The 21955-nt window shown below is 34.3% G+C and overlaps 1 protein-coding gene and 1 long non-coding RNA gene across 4 annotated transcripts; both read left to right on the forward strand.

The window, feature by feature from the left end:
- The first annotated feature begins 10767 nt into the window (after positions 1–10767).
- Positions 10768–19121, forward strand: LOC111700795 (uncharacterized). Of its 3 annotated transcripts, none has more exons than XM_023471835.1 (9): positions 10768–10839; positions 13539–13596; positions 14349–14419; positions 15761–15851; positions 16572–16644; positions 17172–17237; positions 17307–17404; positions 18240–18306; positions 18520–18642. In XM_023471835.1, exons 2-9 carry the CDS (start codon positions 13544–13546, stop codon positions 18628–18630), a joined length of 630 nt encoding a protein of 209 aa, XP_023327603.1. In that variant the 5' UTR covers positions 10768–10839; positions 13539–13543; the 3' UTR covers positions 18631–18642. The 3 variants fall into 3 exon arrangements, with proteins under 3 accessions (XP_023327603.1, XP_023327604.1, XP_023327606.1); XM_023471836.1 differs by lacking the exon at positions 18520–18642 and adding an exon at positions 19030–19121 and having other exon boundaries at positions 10771–10839; XM_023471838.1 differs by lacking the exons at positions 10768–10839; positions 13539–13596; positions 14349–14419; ... (2 more) ...; positions 17172–17237; positions 17307–17404 and adding an exon at positions 17419–17855.
- A 112-nt stretch (positions 19122–19233) lies between these two features.
- LOC111700797 (uncharacterized) lies at positions 19234–21940 on the forward strand. Its single transcript, XR_002765049.1, has 4 exons — positions 19234–19262; positions 19813–19876; positions 20663–21041; positions 21561–21940. It is a non-coding gene; the product is annotated as an uncharacterized LOC111700797 (long non-coding RNA).
- The last annotated feature ends 15 nt before the right edge of the window (positions 21941–21955 follow it).

The raw sequence follows: 21955 nt of genomic DNA on the forward strand, positions 1-21955 counted from the left end.
CACAAAATAATCCTTCAAAAAGATCAAATGAAAAAAAATCCTTTGTCCTTCTGTCATTTGATTAAACTTTTCATATTTTCTAGGTCATTAGGATGTAAGGTAATAATTTTGAAAAACTTGTTTTTGATGAACATCTGGGAAAATTGTTTTAGGGTCTCCTTGTATCTTAGACACTTAAATAGTAACTCAACAATTACAAATCATATTTCTTAGTTTATTATTAACATGTCGCCAATGTGTGAGACTGGTGGATCAGTAACATTTTGTCTAATTTATTTTTTATCGTATCTGTATGTCAGGGTAACTATACGTCCGGGTGTAGTAAATACCCTACTCCATAACGGTTTCTCGAACAAGTATCTATCCAGGTACAACTCAGATTCTCTTGACTATTAAATGTCTCAACCGGGACACGGTTCACAGGACTACTTTGGCGTGAACTATTAACGTCACTACCACTGGGCGTGATCTCGTTAGCTATCAATGTCAACACGAACACTAGCAATTCATCGATCAATGTCTCAACAAGGACATGATTCACATGACTACTTTGGCATAAATCATCAATGCCACTACTACTGGGTGTGATGTCATAAACTACCAATGTTTCAACTAGGACATAATTTTTACCTATTAATGCCTCAACTAGGACACAATCTTGAGACATCAATGTGTCAACTAGGACACAATCCTCAACCTGTTTATCAAAACGGGATTGGTTACTCTCTTAAAGTAAACTGTACGGAATCTCTATTGCAACTAATTTTATTTCTTCATGTTAAATTAGAATTGGGTCTTAACAGTGTAATTATAAGTTATGCCCTCTTAGACATATAACATAGTTAAGCAAACACAATATGGGTTAGACGGAGTTATATACATATCTGCATATTTAATTGGTTTAATTGCAATAGATGAATTACATATTTACTACTGCCCACATTTCACTATATGGACAATGTATAATGTAATTTACTTTGAAACTCTTTATTTGCTACAAAGGGGGGGATGTAGAAAAATATGGATATCCATCCCTTATTTTCTACACTTCAGCCACTTCCAAGTAAAAACAGCTATTTTTGGGCTGCATTGCATATTGATCTCCATAACTTTCCCCTCTATCTGATTCATTGGGTATTAAGCCAGTCATTGTGGTTACCTCCATAGTTACTAAATGAGCTGGTCAACCCCACTATATCATGTGAAGCAGCCCATGGGGTCTGTGTTGATCATTCTTAGGTTGCACAGCTGATGATCCAATACTTCTTTAATCTTGTTCTCATTTTGCAGTAGTTTAGGCATAAACTGTAAACACATTCTCTGCAGTTCACAGTGGCACAACCCCAAAAGCATTGAAGTCTTGAACTCTGATAATGTTCTCTTAGCTGGAGCTTATGCTTGTATCCATAACTTGTCAGTGTAATATCTCCTAGGATCTTCATTCCTTGTCTGTCTTCTGCTGTTGTTTTCCAGTTTCCTGCCTTCTTCATCTTTTTCCTTGGAGAATTTCTTCATTAATTTAGTAAAGAACTCTCCTGTTCCATATGTATCAAATGCTAGTCCTTCTCCTATAGGCTGCAACAGTACTGTCTCCTGTCTAGCTCCTCATGTGATACACAACAATAACATCTTTTTTATTGCATTGTTTGGTTTGTTTGCCACTCATTATTGGACAAATGATCTCACCAGGTAAACACTTCATTTGGATTTCTTTTCTTAGGAGCTGTTTCAAATTTACCTAGTTTCTCATAGGTGTACTCATTTGCATCTCCACTTATCACCTTTGCATCTAGGAAATCCTTACTTTTCTGGTTTGCATCTGTGAGCTTGGATTTCTCTAGCAATGCTGTTAATCTTGCAATAGAAGACCGATTTTCTGGTTCATCATTGTTTTCCCATTTATTTACATACATTATGACCTGAAACTCTGAGATTGGGAGGTTCCCCCTCCTCCAGCTTCCGTTATGTTTAGTTCTATCTCTGTACAATCCTCACTAGGTAACCTAGGGTATAATGATTCCACAGAATCCACTGTTGCTGTTGCTGACTCGTCATCAAAGATATCTCACCATCTTGATTCTCTCAGTACCCTGTTAAACCAGGTACTCACTTGATTTCTCTTCTATGGCGCTCTAGGCATTTCAGAAAGGGTTCCTTGATACACACTGCTGCTACCACTTTTGTAGTAAATGCCCTACTCCTTAACGGTTTCTCAAACAAGAATCCAGGTACAACTCAGATTTTCTTCACTATCAATCTATCAACCAGGACATGATCCACACGACTACTTTGATCTTGTAAGTTATCCATTTCTCAACTGGGGCACAATCTTGAGCAATCAATGCCTCAACTAGGACACAATCTCGTAAACTATAAATATCTCAACTAGGACACGATCCTCAACCTCAGCAGGGATCGATTACTCTCTTGCAGTAAACAGTACAGAGTCTCTATTGCAACTAATTTCATTTCTTCATGTTAGATTAGAATTGAGTGCTGTTAGATATACCATTATGGGTTTGATGGAGTTATATATATCTGCCTATTTAATTGGAGTTGTAGGTGACAGAGCCGGAGGTTTCAAAACTGGAGGTTACGGAGCCAGAGCTTTTGCAGGCAACAGAAATCTAACTCTACGAGGGGGCTCTTGAGCTGTCACAGGGAACTCTGAAAGCACTGGTTTCAGTTGATCCACGGAGACTGAAACTGTTTTGGAACCCATCTGGAGAGAAAAACATGAGAAACCACTAAGTAAGGAACTCTGTAGAGCGAAGAAAGTGGAGGCTTGGATGAATCTTCTCTCACAAACAAATGGGATGAACAGAGAAAACTTGGTGGAAACTTGGTCCAAACTGGGTTTGCTGGAGTGGAATTGTGATGTGGTGGAAAAACTGGATTATTTGCTGGATTTGGAGAAGAAGGGAAATCAGGACTGTGTCTAGGAACTCACCAGGAAGAACCAACGGAGAACCAAAAACAGCTTCAGAGGAGGAAATTGACAAATCTTTCCTGGGAACGCTACGAAGTCTGAATAGAACCAGGGGAAGGTGATGAAACTAATCAGACCCAGCAAGTCTAGCATGGAAGGAAACCTTAAGCTGTCTGTGGAACCTCTCCACAATCCCTTTAGACTAAGGATGGAAGGAAGTAGTTGGAGAGTGAACTATTCCCAAAAACCAAAGAGAACCAGTAAACTGTGCACCACGGTCACAGAATATTACAGAAGGGACACAAAAGAGAGGGATCCCTGAACCTAGGAGAATCTTTGTCCTGGAACCGGGATATGGCGAACTGGGGTAAGTCTGAACCTTACACCGTTGACAACTAATGCAGGACTGGGCCCAGAAGTTTACATCTCTGGACAGGAATTCCCAAACAAAACTCCGGGAAATAATTCTCCAAAGGCTTGTTCACCAGGAAGAGAAACTTTGTGGATGGACTCAAAAACTCAAAAATTGGCTCTGAGACTAGAGGACGGAGAACACCAGTTGACACATCACAGATGAGTTTAGAACCAGATATGTGGACAGGCACAATCTTGAGGGTGGAGGACTAGTGGAGGTTTTGAACCTTAGTACAGGACTGATGGAGAAGGGACATTTCAGAATATGAAATTCCTGGAAACAACACTCTGAGGAGGCAGAAGAGGATGTTAATGGACCTGGACTGCTGGTTCTAGTACGACTAGAGGAGGATCTTGTTCGGGAACCTTAAGACACAACACATGAGATATACTATCAACATCCCTGAGATCCTGAGAAGAGAGAACATGTACAGTGTTAACTCTTCCTCGTACTGTTAGAGCTCATCTGCTCGGGTAGCCATTCCTTATTATTCAGGATATATATATCTCAGGGTATCTGTATGTTAGAGTATCTGTATGTCAGAGTATCTGTTTGTCAGAGTATCTGTATGTCAGGATATTTGTATATTATGATATCTGTATGTCAGAATATCTTTATATCAGGGTATCTGTATGTCAGAATATCTGTATGTCAGGATAGCTGTATGTCGGGATATCTGTATGTCAGAATATCTGTATGACAGGATATCTGCATGTCAGGGTATATTTATGTCAGAGTATCTTTATGTCAGGATATCTGTATGTCAGGATATTTGTATGTCTATGTCAGGATATCTGTATGTCGGGATATCTGTATGTCAGGATATCTGTATGACAGGATATCTGTATGTCAGGGTATATTTATGTCAGAGTATCTTTATGTCAGGATATCTGTATGTCAGGATATTTGTATGTCAGAATTGTATGTCAGGAACAGGATATCTGTATGTCAGGGTATCTGTATGTCAGGGTATGTGTATGTCAGATTATCTGTATGTCAGGATATCTTAATGTCAGGATATCTGTATGTCAGGGTATCTGTATGTCAGGGTATGTGTATGTTAGGATATCTGTATTTCAGGATATCTGTATGTCAGGATATCTGTATGTTAGGATATCTGTATGTCAGGATATCTGTATGACATGATATCTGTATGACAGGATATCTGTATGTCAGGATATCTGTATGTCAGGATATTTGTATGTCAGGATATCTGTATGTCAGGATATCTGTATGTTAGGGTATCTGTATGTCAGAGTATCTGTATGTCAGAATATCTGTATGTCAGAATATCTGTATGTCAGGATATCTGTATGTCAGAGTATCTGTATGTCAGAGATATCTGTATGTCAGGATATTTGTATGTCAGAATTGTATGTCAGGAAATCTGTATGTTAGGGTATCTGTATGTCAGGATATTTGTATGTCAGGGTATCCGTATGTCAGGATATTTGTATGTCAGAATTGTATGTCAGGATATCTGTATGTCAGGGTATCTGTATGTCAGGGTATGTGTATGTCAGATTATCTGTATGTCAGGATATCTTAATGTCAGGATATCTGTATGACAGGATATCTGTATGTCAGGATATCTGTATGACAGGATATCTGTATGACAGGATATCTGTATGACAGGATATCTGTATGACAGGATATCTGTATATCAGGATATCTGTATGTCAGCATGTTTGATTGTTGAATGAAACTAAATTAGATTTACTGCTTTTCCATTTCCTGCAAATTTAAATTTATTTTCTAATTTAGAAAATTTTCTTAAAATTATCCAATCGATGTCAATGTTTACAAAACAGTGTATTCGAATAGTATAAAATACAAAACTTGACCTAAATTGTTTCGATTTTCGATCCTTTCATTTGCAGTACACTTTAAAAGTTAATAATACGATATTCATTGATTTTTCCAGTGTAGTTTCTCTACAGAAGTTACTTACTGATTTATGCCACTTGTCTCATCGCAGAATTCAAGATAGAAAAACGACAATAGAGGTTTGAAGGGTTCATTTGTTAATCAAAAATTCAACTTTTTAATTGAAAGGTCAAATAAAATTGCGTCAACATCCCTTTTTCTATGCTTCGTCAATAGAAGGTGTCACATTAATCATACACCACACAGATTAGTCGTCCAACCCCCCTTGAAGGAAAACCTGCAAAAAGTTGGCAGGTTTCAAGATTTGCAGATCTTTTTGCACATGGACGTGTGCCCAATCGGTTTTCAATCTTATCAATGGGACGGATACAACAATAGAAATGATCTATATGAGATTCATAACAAACACAGGCGGATTATACGGTATGCGTGTGTTTGAGAAATAATCAATTCCAATTTACTCCTCAAAAGTCCCCTGTACACCACCATATTTGTTCTTCCCCTGTTGTTCCTTTTATCCCTCTTTAGTATTAAGTCCTTGGTATTCCTTTTCATCCCTCTGTAGTCCCTTTTATCTCTCTGTAGTCCCTTTTATCCCTCTGTAGTCCTTAGTATTCCTCTGTTTTCCTTAGTATCCCTCCATGTAATCCTTAATATCCCCCTGTAGTCCTTAGTATCCCCTGTAGTCCTTAGTATCACCCTGTATTTGTGGTCCATATTATTCTTGTGGTTCATAGTATTCTTGTGGTTCATAGTGTTCTTGTGGTCCATAGTATTCTTGTGGTACAAAGTATTCTTGTGGTTCATAGTATTCTTGTGGTTGCTATTTTTTTGTGGTTCATATTAATCTTGTGGTTCATAGTATTCTTGTGGTTCATGGTATTCTTGTGGTACATAGTATTCTTGTGGTTCATAGCATTCTTGTGGTACATAGTATTCTTGTGGTACATAGTATTCTTGTGGTTCATATCATTCTTGTGGTACATAGTGTTCCAGTGGTTCATAGTGTTCCAGTGGTTCAAAGTATTCTTGTGGTTCAAAGTATTCTTGTGGTACATAGTATTCTTGTGGTTCATAGTATTCTTATGGTTCATAGTATTCTTGTAGATCATAGTATTCTTGTGGTTCATAGTATTCTTGTGGTTCATAGTATTCTTATGGTTCATAGTATTCTTGTGGTTCATAGTATTTTTGTGGTACTTAGTATCCTTATGGTTCATAGTATTCTTGTGGATCATAGTATTCTTTATTCTTGTGGTTCATAGTATTCTTATGGTTCATAGTATTCTTGTGGATCATAGTATTCTTGTGGTACATAGTATTATTGTGCTACATAGTATTCTTGTGGTTCATGGTATTCTTGTGGTTCATAGTATTCTTGTGGTCCATAGTATTCTTGTGATACATAGTATTCTTGTAGTTAATAGTATTCTTGTGGTTCATAGTATTCTTGTGGTTTATAGTGTTTTTGTGGTTCATGTCCATTGTTCATGTTCATTGTTCATGATAAATAGCTAAATGCATCAAAATTTATTGATTTGTTTATTTTCCTGAATTGTTTGGAATATCTAACACTGAAAACATACTGCAGAGCACGAAACTTAAGACAGAGATCGTAATGAAACCCAGTATCGGAAACCCGGTTTCAAGAATGGGGGTCAGGCAGTTTTGTAGATACCAATATCATTCCATGTGGTTTCTTTACGTTCTAATTTTATTTTCTGATTTTTTAAATTGAAATATACGCAAATACATACACCCCGAAATATACGCAAATACATACACCCCGAAAAGGATATTCGAGAGTTTCGTTTAATGACACTTCCTTATATTTCCTGCTCAGATGGAATATGACGATATGAAGTGTAAGATGTGCACTTCATGTTCACTTCATATCCCCGTGCATGGCTATTAGCTGTGATTGAGACGGGGAGAATCCCCCTCCCTCTCAAACTTTTGCCCCCACCCGACAAATGAGTCCTTATTTATACAAATGTTAGTATTTACTAAAAGTTATTACCCGAATTACTGTCACAAGACAATAACCTACAGGGTGTCCCAATAAACATGGGAATTTAGTGACGAATTCGATATCGTCTTTTTAGATATTTCTTTGATTTAGTATAGTGATACCTACAAAGAAAGCTGTAATCTGTAAGAGTTTCGTCTGCTATGTTCACATTTTGTTTGTTTATGTTTTGACTGCATACGGTTGTACACTTTTCATAAAATAAACTCTAGAAGACATAATGATATTATGGCTTTAGAAATTAGGCATTACAATGCTAATTACTAACAAAGACGATATCCAATTCGTCACTGAATTCCCATGTTTTTAGAGCCTGTATTTATATACTTTGCTCAGAGTTACAAGAAATTGTCGCCGAAAATCTTAGATTTCGTAAAATTTTGTAAATCAACGAGAAAAATATGTGGAATGGAATAATAAAACGATTGATAGACTCAAATTTTTATTTTGAATATTCTAATGAACATAAAACACAGTGTACACGGTGTGCACATGTTTCACTTAAATAAATCTATTTTCAAGCTGTCAATTTTAAAACTATTTTCTTTAAAACAAAACTCTCAAATACACCTAAATGCTTCAATGTCGTCTTCCTATTCCACCTTTCTGTGTGACCTGGACTTTACATGTTTGATGATAATGACTACTCCAAGAATACATATATATATTTACTGGGACACCCTCTAATATATTTACTGGGACACCCTCTAATTTTAGTTTTTTTTAATTAAAAACGTTTCACAAAGATGTGATTAATTAATTGAATTTACAGAATTGATTCCTCAATTATACATTATGCGATTTTCTTCTCTGATAAAAATGTTAACCAAACTATTTTTCAAATTGATTTTCGAATCGTTTTGTAAAATCGTTTTGTTTAATATGATTGGTTAGCATAATGCTAGAATCTCTGAAAGGGACTGGTCACGTGATTTCCGTCTGAAGTTATTGTGACGTAATACGGACTATACGGACTAAATGTAATAATATTATCAATTATATCTATTAAAAATGCAAAATGCGAAGTAAAAAATTATAATATGAGCAAACCTGAGATTCTCAGGCTCCTGTGGGATATAATCGTTTTCAGATTGGAATATGAATTGGAATTGTTGAATATGATCTATTTAATACTACAACTTTTTATACAAAATCTGGCATATGCCCATTTGGTATAATTTTTGACACAGTTTTATGTCAATTTATGTTCTATAGGTATCGTTCAAAACCTGAGATTCTCAGGCTTCATCCTTTACCCACTTTCATTTTTCCTTTACAGTCCCTTTACGTCTATAAGCATTGAATATTTGAATACTAGTCTCAAAACGATGCCAGCTGAAACTCGTTAATTTTAACGATATGAAGGTAGAATTGGGTCTCATGCTTTCAATAAACATTTTAACTGGTGAAATAAAACCTAAATACTAATTGATTTGGCAGAGAACTGTGAGAGCTATAAGTGCATTTGAAATCTGGGTGGGGGGGGGGGGGGGCACCGTACTCTCCACTGGAAATCTTATTATCCTCCTCTGAAATTTTGAAATAGAAAAACATTACACAAATGTATGTTTTCAAAAAATTGTAATCCTAACTGCTGGGGAACTTTGGTCTATAATTTCGGTTTTTTTTTCTCATAATTCGCATTTGAACATCTTTTAAAGCTCTTAGGTTTTTTATTCATATTTTTTAACCACTATCTAGGACAACACGTTTGTGATGAAACACAATTAGGACGCACATTTAGGACATAAAGTGTTGCTTGAAATATTCACACATGAATGTGATGCAATTTGATACAGTGAGAACCAGAAAACTCTAGAATAGAAACACGGTTTTTCAACTCAAGTTATGACTTTAATTCATCCAATGATCATGAGAAAACAGCAATTTTGCAAACAGACCCATTTCACTTGATAAATGATTTAACAACTTCATCATTTCCAAACTACACTGTAAAATTTGAGATTGTATATTTTATTCAATATTTCGGAATCGCGCGATCACAACAATAATATTGGATAAATTTTACCTAAATTTTGAATAATTTTGTTTACAAATTAGAATCCAATAGGCCAATAATATTCCTATTTATTGAATATTTAATTCAAAACTTTGGAATAAAATACGTAAATAATCACGCGTGGACAATGCGAGTGATTAAAGTCCCCGGTAGTCCATCATATTTTTTCTTCTCCTGGGATATGGGATCTCCAATAAAATCTGAGGGTCTCCAATGAATATGTGGGGGTCTCCAACGAGACGCCCAAAGGGGTCTCCAATGAAAGGGGGTCTCCAATAGTACTCCCAGACTCAAATTGTCAAATAATTGTATGTTTCAAAAACAGATTTTATTTGTCATAGAAAAAAACGTTATTTTGATTTTGGCAAAAGCCCAGAAGTAGTCAAAATGTTAAAAAATAAGATATCTTCTTGAGAATAATTCTTATTATTAATATTACGGTCATATAGTGAAACCCTTAATAACAAATACATCGGAAGAATTTACCAAATGTCGTCTTGACAATTTTTCAATGAGTTTTATGCTATATTACGTAAATTTCAGTATTTGCAAAAATAAATAAATAGCCATGAATATGCGGGAACAGTGTTAAAGAGTTCCATATAATCATTTAATTAAAAAACTAAATATCTGCAACATTCCATTATCAGAAAGTGAAGAATACGACATTTGATGAATTCTTTCGATGTATTCGTTATTAAGGGTAATAAAATTCTCAAACTCTCCTGATGTATGGACAGTGATTTGCATTCCGTCAATTTTTTTTCTCGGTTTTTTTTCTTTTAGGGACAAAATGTGGCAATGTGTTATTAACGCAAATGTGTTATTCTAAACATTTGATGTTCTTAGACTATTTTTCTTACTCATTTTGATCCATAACAGAAAATATATTAAAAACAGAACCAAAATGGATCTAAAACGTAACTTGTTATACAACGATTTTTTTAATCCTAACACGGCTAACAACACGTGTTTGAGTAACCCGTTTGTCCAGAGAAATTAAAACCAAGTTTTAGTCTGAAAGTAGTCTTCATATTCCGAAGGTTTGATACAGGGTTAGGCCCAGGCAGGATGAGACTTCAGAGACGATTTTACGGATTTTCTTAGTCCGTTTTCTCGCATTCAGGGTTTCTTGTAGTAGGCCAAAACGGCATATTTCTGTGCTGGATCATTTAGTAAACATTAAATTACTCGTTTGAATGCAGATACCAAAAATCAAGCTTTTAATCGTCACATTTTTAGAGTTTTGGGTCGTCTTTACAGTCTCATCCTTTTTGCGTTGTTACATATTTTTGAAACAGAAAGCCAGTTATTAATATTTTTATTGTTTGCAAAAAAATAAGTTTTCAGGGTTAAACATTAATTTTTATGTTAAACTTTAGTGTTGAAAGTTTAAATAAAAGGGAAGATAAACTGATGCACGACACCGGGCCGGCGTTACAGTCTCCTATAAAGGTCATTGTGTACACTGAGCGTATACCTGTACTCTCTCAATTAGAATTGAGAACGGTAGTGCCAATTGTCAATACCTGAGCTATCAACGGTTGTTTCTATTGAACGTAAGTATAAAATCTACAATACACTTTACAAGGGGGGAGGATACCTTCGCCCCCCCCCCTGAAATTTTGAGGCAAAAAATGTTCTTAATTTGATTAATCGTATGATACCCCTTTTTCAAGATTTTGAAGGAATTCTAAATTAACAAGAGAATGTGATAAATAAGATTTAGATATTTGTAAGGAATTAGACTTAAATTATAATATTGTTCTTATCAAACTTTCAAATGCATAATAATGTTCTTGCTGATGTTTCTATTTTTGTTCCAAAATCCTTTTAATTAAGATTTTTTTGTTCCAATTTTCAGAATTCTTTGTACCAAAGATATTCGCCCCCCCCCCCCTTCCTGGCTGTTTTCATGTGTCCTTCCCTGATTCTTCATATATCTACATATATATATTTTGCGATAAATACAGGGTGTCCCACGAAAAATGACAATAGCAAGACGATTTTAAAGGTCGTCATAGACCTTTGAAATAGTATGCGACATTTTTTTCAGGTGTAAAATTCTAGAATTAATAATCACAAAATACCCTTTGTCTTGGTATTTCCAAATTGTGGTCTGCCTTTTTTTGAGCTTTCAATGTTTCTGCAGATATGATGAATTTCCTTTCATAATATCTCCGGCAATATTGAATGCACAAAAAAGGCAGACCACATTTTGGAAACGGCAGGACTAGGCGAATTTTGTAGTTATTTTTCAGGAATCATACATGTGAAGGAAGGTTGAAGACTGAATGTCACAAATAACTTGTTGAAAGACGACTTTCAATTCGTTTAGCTAGTGTCATGTTTCGTGGGACACCCTGTGTATCCTTTCTCTTTGTTGGTTGATTTGTGTATGTGATAAACGGCAGAAAACCAACCGGCGGGTCCAAATATTTATAAACTCACCCTTTATGATTTAGTTGGTCTGATTGCTAATTTATTGGATTTAAAAATTCATTAATAAAAGAGAACCCCTCTGAAGTGTTTAGTGAAGGGTCTATAATGTATACTAAACTTTACAGTCTAATAATATCGTAATTCAATATTCTAAAATAATGTTTACTTTCAAACTTTATTCAAGTCCACCGACACATTGTTAGTTTATTGTTTTCTAGTCTCGGGGATTTATTTTGAAAAGCTGAGAAAGCTTTCTCTTGCTTTCTCTTCAGTCTTAAACCAATTGTTGGTTAGTCTGGTTCTAGTTCTGGTTCCAGCTTTGGTTCTAGGTTTGGGTTAAGGTTTGGTTCTAGGTTTGGTTCTAGGTTTGGTTCTAGGTTTTGTTCTTGAGGTTTAGTTCTTGAGGTTTGGTTTTAGGTTTATTTCTTTAGGTTTTGTTCTAGGTTTTGTTCTAGGTTTGGTTCAAGGTTTGGTTCTAAGGTTTGGTTCTAGGTTTGGTTCTAGGTTTTGTTCTTGAGGTTTAGTTCTTGAGGTTTGGTTTTAGGTTTAGTTCTTTATGTTTGGTTCTAGGTTTGGTTTCAGGTTTGTTCCTAGGTTTGGTTTTAGTTTTATGTTTGGTTCTAGGTGTGGTTTGAGGTTTGGTTCTAGATTTGGTTCTAGGTTTGGTTTTAGGTTTGGTCCCAGGTTTGGTTCTTGAGGTTTGGTTTCTGTATTGGTTTAAGGTTTAGTTATATGTTTAGTGCTTGCGGCTTGGTTTTAGGTTTAGTTCTTGATGTTTGGTTTTAGGTTTAGTTCTTTAGGTTTGGTTCTAGGTTTGGTTTTAGGTTTGTTCCGACAGACCGTGGGTTGTTGTCTTAAACATTAATTCACATTTTAAAACTCTTTAAAAGAGTATGTTTGATTATATAACATTTTAACAAGTGTTTTTATTTTTAATTATGCTGAAAGACTAAATGTAAGTAATATTTAGTTTAAATATAGATTTAAAGTGAAACTATTCAAGAAATAAACCTCTTAAAGGGACTGTAAGCGTAATTTCATGTGACTCTCCATACAAATATGGCAATAACCGATTCACAGCGGTACCCTTGAAACCTTGATCTGATCCAAATGTGGAATATGTTCTCGTCTTTCTAGGTTTAAAAGTGTTTTATTCTGATAATTCTTAATTTCTTGCAGTAGAAATGCGCAAGTCACTTTTGTAGAGAAATCAAAAGTTTTAACGTAATTTAATTCATATTTGATCAGATAAAGCTTTTAAAGGTACCCTTGTGAATCAGGCATTGACATCTTTGCATGGAGGGTTACATGAAATTACGCTAATTGTCTCTTCTAAGGGAATGGAGCCATAATTTACATCATTTATATCATAATTTACATCATTATTTAATACTTAGTAAAATAACTTTAAACCAATCTGAGTCCGAATTTAATGAATTTGAGCCGCGTTTCAAATCCGCCAAAACCGGTTTCAATCGAGCTCCGGCTTAAATCTTGAAACATTGAATACAATTTAAAGTGCAACCAACTATGTTTGAGCCGTGTCTCAAATTTAAGCTGCGGCTTAAATTTTTTATAATTCGGCCTCCGAGGAAAAATAAGGTGCACGTAAAGGGGTCGGTTTACATTCTACTGTGACATATTAGGATAGTTATACAACTAGTAAACAATAACAATGATTGCACGTTTTGTTTACTAAATATTGTCTGTTTACCTCTTAAAAGCTGTCTAAATACGTCACAGAATTATATAAAGAAACCAAAGCAAATTCTTATTTTGTTCTTAACATTTTTTTAAAAAATAAATTGAAAAATAGATAAAATGACATTCTGGAATAAAATTCTTGTTCTTCTTCCTGCATTTCTGGACATAAGGTTTTTATATTCTTAATTATTTTTGCTTTTTTGGATTGTTTTAAAATACAGTGGTAGGTGATTCTATTAATACAATGAAGACGACTTTCGATTTCAAATTTTATTTGAGTCAAGCTGTTTAACAGCACTGATACACATAAAATTGGTAGTTAAGAGACGCTGTCAATTAAAAAAAGGATCTTTATGATTACTTGTAAACTTGTAAGTCGAAAAAAGTTTGTTAACAATAAAGACTTGAATTAAAAAGTTGTCTTCATTGTATTAATATAATCGCTTACCACTGTATACAGTTTTTTTAAAACTTTTGAAAAGCTTCACAAAGACTTAAATGTTATCCAATTTTCAAATGTGTGTACCTCACCAAATTTAAAACCTAAAAAATGGAACACTGTTGGTTAAATTGTTTCTGTTATTTTGAGAGTAATATTACTGCAAAACTAAAAACCAAAAAGCTTTTAGCACCTACAATTTTGTATAACATGCAAGTTTATAGATCTAGATGTTTAAAACAAATGAAAAAAACTATTTTGAACAACTCTTTGAACGCGCTTGATTACACTGTATGAAATTTTGCTTACTAAATAAAAATGTTATGCGAAAATTGGGGCCTTCGATAAATAGAAAATGAAGCTGTATATTCCTTTTTACTCCAAAAATTACAATTACAAATATATCTTTAATTGTTATTTAATTTTCTTAAATTACTACTAAAGTATTTTAATTATCATTCATTTATTGTTTTTTGTTTTTAGTGGAGAATATATGAACGGAAATATGAAATCCAAGATAAAGATGGGAGAAGCTCGTCAAGACTGCGATGATGGTAACTGAATATAATTTTCCCAGGGATTTATTTCTAGGGGATTTATTTCAACTGAATGAAAAAAATAATAGCTGAAATCAACTCAATTTTAAATACATAAAAAAATTTAATCTCTGTTTTCGTGAATTTGAAAAATCGACAAAAGAAAAATGGAAAATCTGCAAAATGTCAAATATTGTCAAATATTGTCAAATATTGTCAAATATTGTCAAATATCAGAACGAACAAGTTTTGGAATAGCTATCTATTAAGAAACGCACTTTAAAAGGGGTTTTCAACCAATTTGAAATACACAAAATATCCTAATTATAATATATAATTCCAATTTTTTTATTCTCCCCCCCCTTTCTTATTTTTTTTTTAATTTCCTTCCCCAAATTCGATAACTGAAAAGACATAATTTTTTAATATTAATATTGTAATGCATAATATTCCCCAAAAGGATGCATACAGAAAAGCATAATTGGCGGCGCAGGCAAGTTTTTTTTCTTCAACTTTGGGTAATGGTTTGGTGGCAATGGCAAACATGTTGGAATTGATTATTAGTCAGTCCAGGATTATATTGTTTTTTTTTTTTAAATTAATTTCCCATCATTTTACTTGGTTTTCTACTTTTACTTCTCAAGTTCTCAAAAAAATATTTTGCTATATTTATGAATTTGTGCCTTAGCACCAACAAATGTGAATAGGTTTAACTATTTGGAAAAATTATTGAGTAATGAGTATTCTTTTATCATACTTGTTATTATAAATTTTTAAGTTTTTTTATCCTGCATTATAACTATTGGGGAAAATTTTGTTGTGAAAAACTCTCTGATTTTAGATTAAGTTATGTGGATATGTAAAGAGCTCCAGCCCTTCCCTTGCCTATATTCCCCTTTCCTTCACTTCCTTATCTGCCAACCTTCCATCTATTCTCTACCTTCCCCTTCCCTTCGTTTCCCTTCCCTAACTACCCTACCTTCCCCATACCGTCCCCTTCTACTTCCCTTCCCTACCTTTCTTTTCCCTTATCAACCTTCCTTCTTCTTTCCCTACCTAGTACCTACCCTGCCCCTTTCGAAGTTGCCTAATCCCTATACTCTTTCCTTCCCTTCCCTTTCCTTCCCTTTCCTTCCCTATCCATCCCTTTTTTCTTCCATTTCCTTCTCTTTCCTTCCCTTTCCTTCCCTTTCCTTCCCTATCCTTCCCTTTTTTCTTCCCTTTTTTTCTTCCCTTTTTTCTTCCCTTTTTTCTTACCCTTCTCTCCCGTCCTCTTGAGTCTTTGATTTCTATCCCCCCCAAGGGGGGGGGAGCGAATTTTATGCCCCCCTGTCCTTTAAATAACGAACTTTACCCTAGGTGTTAATGGGAATGATATTGACTGGGATGGAAATCCTAGAAATTATACTTGTTATCATCCAGATACCTTACTTCTTGGTAGCTCAACCAGGTACATTCTTTTACAATCTATGGATAAATCAGTATTCTCCTTTTTGTCCAATCTGTACAATCTGTGAATAAACCAATTTACTCTCTCTTGTCCAATCTGTGGAATCTGTGGATAAATCAGTATGCTTTTTTTGTTCAATCTGTGTAATCTGTGGATAAATCAGTATTTTTTCTTTATTCAATCTGTGTAAACTGTGGATAAACCAGGCTTCTCTCTCGATGTACAATCTGTGTAATTTGTGGATAAATACGTATTCTTTCTTTTGTTCAATATGTGGAATCTGTGGATAAATCAGTATTCTCCTTTTTGTCCAATCTGTGGAATCTGTGAATAAACCAGGATTCTTTCTTTTGTTCAATCCGTGGAATCTTTTTTGTTCAGTCTGTATATTCTGTCACTAAACAACTTTTCTCTCTTTATTTTAATCTGTGGAATCTGTGAATAAACCTTTATTCTCTCTTTTGTCCTATCTGTGTAATCCGTGGATAAATCCATTTTCTATAATTTGTTCTAACTCTGTATTTTGTGGTTAAAACTGTATTCTTTCTTATGTCCTGGTTTTTTTATGTGGATAAAACAAAATTCTCTTTTTTTCATTTAAATTTTTTTTCTTCAAAAATCCAAAAAATCTTACATTAAAAATTTAATTACTTTTTAAGATAAAGGAGGGAAAGGAGAGGATGGAATGTTTTTTTTAACAAAATGAAATTTATTTTCTAGATCTGTTGTTGAATGTAAAGATCTCCCATCAGATTACTCACCCCAGCATTTTTGCCTCGGAACACCTATAAAGGTATTTACATTGATTTTCAAAACTTTAAAGAGACTGTAAAGTGTAAATTGAGGTGGGACATCACAACGGTACCCTTTAAACCTTTGGTTGATCATCAAGGACAGAGAACTCAGTGTATATTTCTTTTAAATTCTGTGTAAAAAGCCGTTAAATTGGAATGTACGTAAGTGTACTGTGTGAACTCAACGCGAATGACGTCAGATTTTTTTCCGGAAAATCTAGAATATTTTATTTTCAACGCGTTCTTAAAATTTCAAATGAAAATATTTATACTCTGCCAATTCCCCCTGATTATCCTTGATCAGGTAACGGTTGAAAGGAAACAGTTTTGAATCTTTAAATGAAAGGTCACCGGGAATAACGCAAACTGTCCCTTTAGGTTCAAACATTCAAATTTTAAAATGGTATATTATATTCCACAAAATATTAGATATTTGGTATGGCCAAGTTTTTATTTTCTAAGTTAATGCTTTGCTGTTTGGGTTCTGTATTTACTGATTTCATATTATATCACCAATTTTATTTAGTATCCACATCCAGTTCCCCATCATGGAAATCATCGACCAATCTGGCCGAAATTTGGAGAATACAGGGTGATTTTTTTATTAATTTTAAACCAAATAACATATTTTTATATTTGCTTTAATTTAATTTGTTTAAAGTTTGTCCCGGCACAGCGTTGGTTGCATAATATAGAACACGGAGCTGTTGTAATGTTGTACCATCCTTGTACACATCCAATCCTTGTACAACAACTCAGGTATAGATATATACACATCCAACCCTTGTACAACAACTTAGGTACAGATATGTAAACATTAAATCCTTGTACAACAAATCAGGTACAGATATGTATACATTCGACCCTTGTACAACAACTCAGGTACAGATATGTACACATCCAACCCTTGTACAACAACTCAGGTACAGATATGTACACATCCAACCCTTGTACAACAACTCAGGTACAGATATGTACACACCCAACCATTGTACAACAACTTAGGTACAGATATGTACACATTCAACCCTTGTACAACAACTCAGGTACAGATATGTACACATCCAACCCTTGTACAACAACTGAGGTACAGATATGTAAACATCCAATCCTCGTACAACAACTTAGGTACAGATATGTACACATTTAACCCTTGTACAACAACTCAGGTACAGATATGTACACACCCAACCCTTGTACAACAACTCAGGTACAGATATGCACACACCCAACCCTTGTACAACAACTCAGGTACAGATATGTACACACCCAACCCTTGTACAACAACTCAGGTACAGATATGTACACATACAACCCTTGCACAACAACTCAGGTACAGATATGTACACATCCAACCCTTGTACAACAACTCAGGTACAGATATGTACACATCCAACCCTTGTACAACAACTTAGGTGCAGATATGTAAACATCCAATACTTGTACAAGAACTCAGGTACAGATATGTAAACATCCTGTTTAATTTACATCCTGTTGGTCCAAAAAGGCTCGATTTTAAAAAAGCTGTTTTTAGTTGCATAATGTAGTGGCTTGTTATTAAACGTTATGTTTTCTTCATATTTCTTATTTTTAGAGATTTGTTGACAGGGTGCATAAGGAAACATATTATTACTCCGCATAATGATCTTCCAGAAGACAAGGTGGGGGCACATTGCACAAATATGAAAATATTTTTTTACACATTTTTTATATCCGTGATTTATTGTGTTCTAGCCGCTTTACTATTAAAGCCCATTGAGGTCTGGGGGTGCAGGCTACTAATATCTAGTAACATATTGTATTCTAGCCGCTATACTAGCCCTAGTAGCCTGGGGGTGCAGACTACTAATATCTAGTAATATATTGTATTCTAGCCGCTAGCCCTAGTAGTCTGGGAGTGCAGACTACTAATGTCTAGTAATATATTGTATTCTAGCCGCTATACTAGCCCTAGGAGCCTAGGGGTGCAGGCTACTAATATCTAGTAATATATTGTATTCTAGCCGCTAGGCCTAGTAGTCTGGGGGTGCAGGCTACTAATATCTAGTAATATATTGTATTCTAGCCTCTATACTAGCCCTAGTAGCCTGGGGGTGCAGACTACTAATGTCTAGTAATATTGTATTCTAGCCGCTATACTAGCCCTAGGAGCCTAGGGGTGCAGGCTACTAATATCTAGTAATATATTGTATTCTAGCCGCTAGCCCTAGTCTGGGGGTGCAGGCTACTAATATCTATTAATATATTGTATTCTAGCCGCTATACTAGCCCTAGGAGCCTAGGGGTGCAGGCTACTAATATCTAGTAATATATTGTATTCTAGCCGTTAGCCCTAGTAGCCTGGGGTGCAGGTTACTAATATCTAGTAATATATTGTATTCTAGCCGCTAGCCCTAGTAGCCTGGGGGTGCAGGTTACTAATATCAAGTAGTATATTGTATTCTAGCCGATAGCACTAGTAGCCTGGGGGTGCAGACTACTAATGTCTAGTAATATATTGTATTCTAGCCGCTATACTAGCCCTAGGAGCCTAGGGGTGCAGGCTACTAATATCTAGTAATATATTGTATTCTAGCCGCTAGCNGAATTATCTAGTAAAGGACTTCACGGACCTGAGGTGAATTATCTAGTAAAGGACTTCACGGACCTGAGGTGAATTATCTAGTAAAGGACTTCACGGACCTGAGGTGAATTATCTAGAAAAGGACTTCACGGACCTGAGGTGAATTATATAGTAAAGGACTTCACGGACCTGAGGTAAATTATCTTACTCTTTACAGAGGCGAATTTTCGGGGATACCTACTCTTCTTTATTTTCCCCAAAAACCACTTAGAGATTAAAAAAGAAAACCTTATTAGGTCTTACAAAAGCAAATGTTGAAAATTATATGAGTTTGTTTTGAAACAAACTGTACTAAACTACACCGTATTGTATGATTTTTAACCTGGTCGTTCTGTCATGATAGTTATAAAAGTTAAAATGGCCGTCGAAAATTGATTTAAATAGCAAAAGTATGAAGAAAAACTCGTATATGTGAAAAGATTTAAAATTTAGTCATTTTGTTCTACCAACAATATAATATTATATATTTTTATGAAATTTTATATTTTTTTTTATAAAATATTCTTCTTTCGAAATAAAATGAATTGAACTTAACTTTCTTCAGGGAAAATACAGTAAAGAAGGACAGTATACACGAGATTTGATCAAACTTGCTGAACCCCCTGCAGGTTGTAATCTATATAAATAAAGTAGTTATCTGTCTTCCTTTGTCTATATGTCCGATCATACCTCATGAACCCTTAGACTGATTCATCTCAAATTTTGATTGAGGAAGTCTGTAAAACCTCGGACAACGCCAGGTTTCCAAACTAGTACACAAATAAAACCGATAAAAATTAAAACTCTTTTCTTTCTAAAATCTTGTGGTTCATAAGATTATGACCTATTTACAGGTTTCAGAAACTAATCTTTAAGATCGCTAAAAACATTTTATCAATGATGTTCTTATGGTGAAGTTTGATCATCTAAACTTTTAAGCAGTATATAATATATATAGTGATATACTTGAAGCAGTATATAATATATATAGTAATATACTTTTAAGCAGTATATAATATATATAGTAATATATTTTTAAGTACAGTGAAACTTTTAAAAACGAATACATCGAAAGAATTCATCAAATGTCGTATTCTTCACTTTCTGATAAGTAATATACTTTTAAGCATTATATAATATATGTAGTAATATACTTTTAAGCAGTATATAGTAATATACTTTAAAGCAGTATATAATATATATATAGTAATATACTTTTAAGCAGTATATAATAATATAAAACTCCTCACACTTGTTTTATATTTTGTTCATAATGTCAAGCTTAATGTTCGTTATTTATAAACGTTTTGTACAATATAGTAACAGTTTTCTTGGGGGATTTTTACTAACAGTGTGATGTTGAACAGCAGGAAGACGACATTTAATTCTCTTCTCATAGATATTTTTAATTTCAGGTTCGGATATGGACGACTCCATTTTGTGTCCAAATATGTGAGAACGATGATAAGATGTTTAAATAAGAAAAATAAATCAATTTATTGTTTTTTCTTTGTATTTTTGTCAACTTAAAGAGGCGCATAACGTTGTTTAAAGTATCCCTTTAATTAAAGAAGATGATTCTCCTAGTTTACAAATCATGATTAATTTTAAACGTAAACGTTGTATTAAGTTCTCCAAAAAGGAGGCACGTCAGAATAACGGTACCCCTACAAGCTTTGTTCAATCAAAAGATCGAATAAATAGGCAATCCATCCATGGTTCCTTTTTTGAAATCTAATTATTTTCATTTGGTGTTCTCTACGACTGTGTCTTCAAGCGCATTTCTGCTTACAGGTCAAGGTTCAAAGGGTACCATATGAATCCGGCTAGCCCCTTTTTATACGAAGGTTATAAGTTATAAAGGCAGTCATATCTTAGAGCTTTAACGGAGCTTTTGAAACACTAATTGTCTATGCACTATATCTTCACAACTCATTGTGAAAGACCTTTTTTATCTCAAACTGAATTCTGTTAGATCATAAATGATCTAAGTTTGAAAAATCTAGGTTACCCCATCAGATTTGAAAGATATTGGAATTTAAGAAACATTTAGTTTGTGCTAAGACTAAAAATATAAACTTCCCGATCAGCGATCTCTCATTGGTCGACTGGGTAAAATTTCAGGATCTCTCATTGGTCCAATCCTTGAATGTGGCCAATCAGAGTTAAGGAGAAAAGTCACCTCACCGAAGTATTTGCTGTAGAATTCCTGTAGAATTATTTTTAGAAGAAAATCTATAATATCTTTTTTACATTTTGTCAGTCGCAAATAGACAGTTAAAAAGAGTTATTTCTAATGACCTTTTCATGCAGGGATGGCGATGCCTGATTCATAATTCAGTGCCCTTGAAACCCTTCTATAATCAATAATGCGGAAGGTAATGTTGTGTTTCTGGTTTAAAGTGATCATTTCTTTTTGTCACCGATAGTAGAAATGCACAAGTCACTTTTAAAGAGGAACCACAATTCAAATTTGCATGGAGGGTCACTTGAAATTATGCTTACAGTCCCTTTAAACTAAACTGCATGTGTTTTATAAAGAGAAAACATTTAAAAACAATTCTGAGAATGTTTTGAATCTTATTTTAAGATGTAAAACAGTAAAAATGTATGCATTTGAAGAATATTTATGAAATTATATTAGCTTTAATAAACAAACGTTCTTTGTTCATTGTAACAAATTCTGTTAATTATATATTTGTTTATGC

This window comes from Eurytemora carolleeae, unplaced genomic scaffold (genome assembly GCF_000591075.1).
Source record: "Eurytemora carolleeae unplaced genomic scaffold, Eaff_2.0 scaffold169, whole genome shotgun sequence".
Taxonomy (NCBI): domain Eukaryota; kingdom Metazoa; phylum Arthropoda; class Copepoda; order Calanoida; family Temoridae; genus Eurytemora; species Eurytemora carolleeae.

What these genes read in the sequence shown, in the direction of transcription:
- LOC111700795 (XM_023471835.1), top strand. Translation starts at nt 13,544, where the DNA reads ATGACATTCTGGAATAAAATTCTTGTTCTTCTTCCTGCATTTCTGGAC. An exon ending in ATCCTTGTACAACAACTCAG is followed by an intron (nt 17,405 to 18,239) that starts GTATAGATATAT and finishes TCTTATTTTTAG; the next exon opens with AGATTTGTTGACAGGGTGCA. An exon ending in ATGATCTTCCAGAAGACAAG is followed by an intron (nt 18,307 to 18,519) that starts GTGGGGGCACAT and finishes ATTGTATTCTAG; the next exon opens with CCGCTAGCCCTAGTAGTCTG.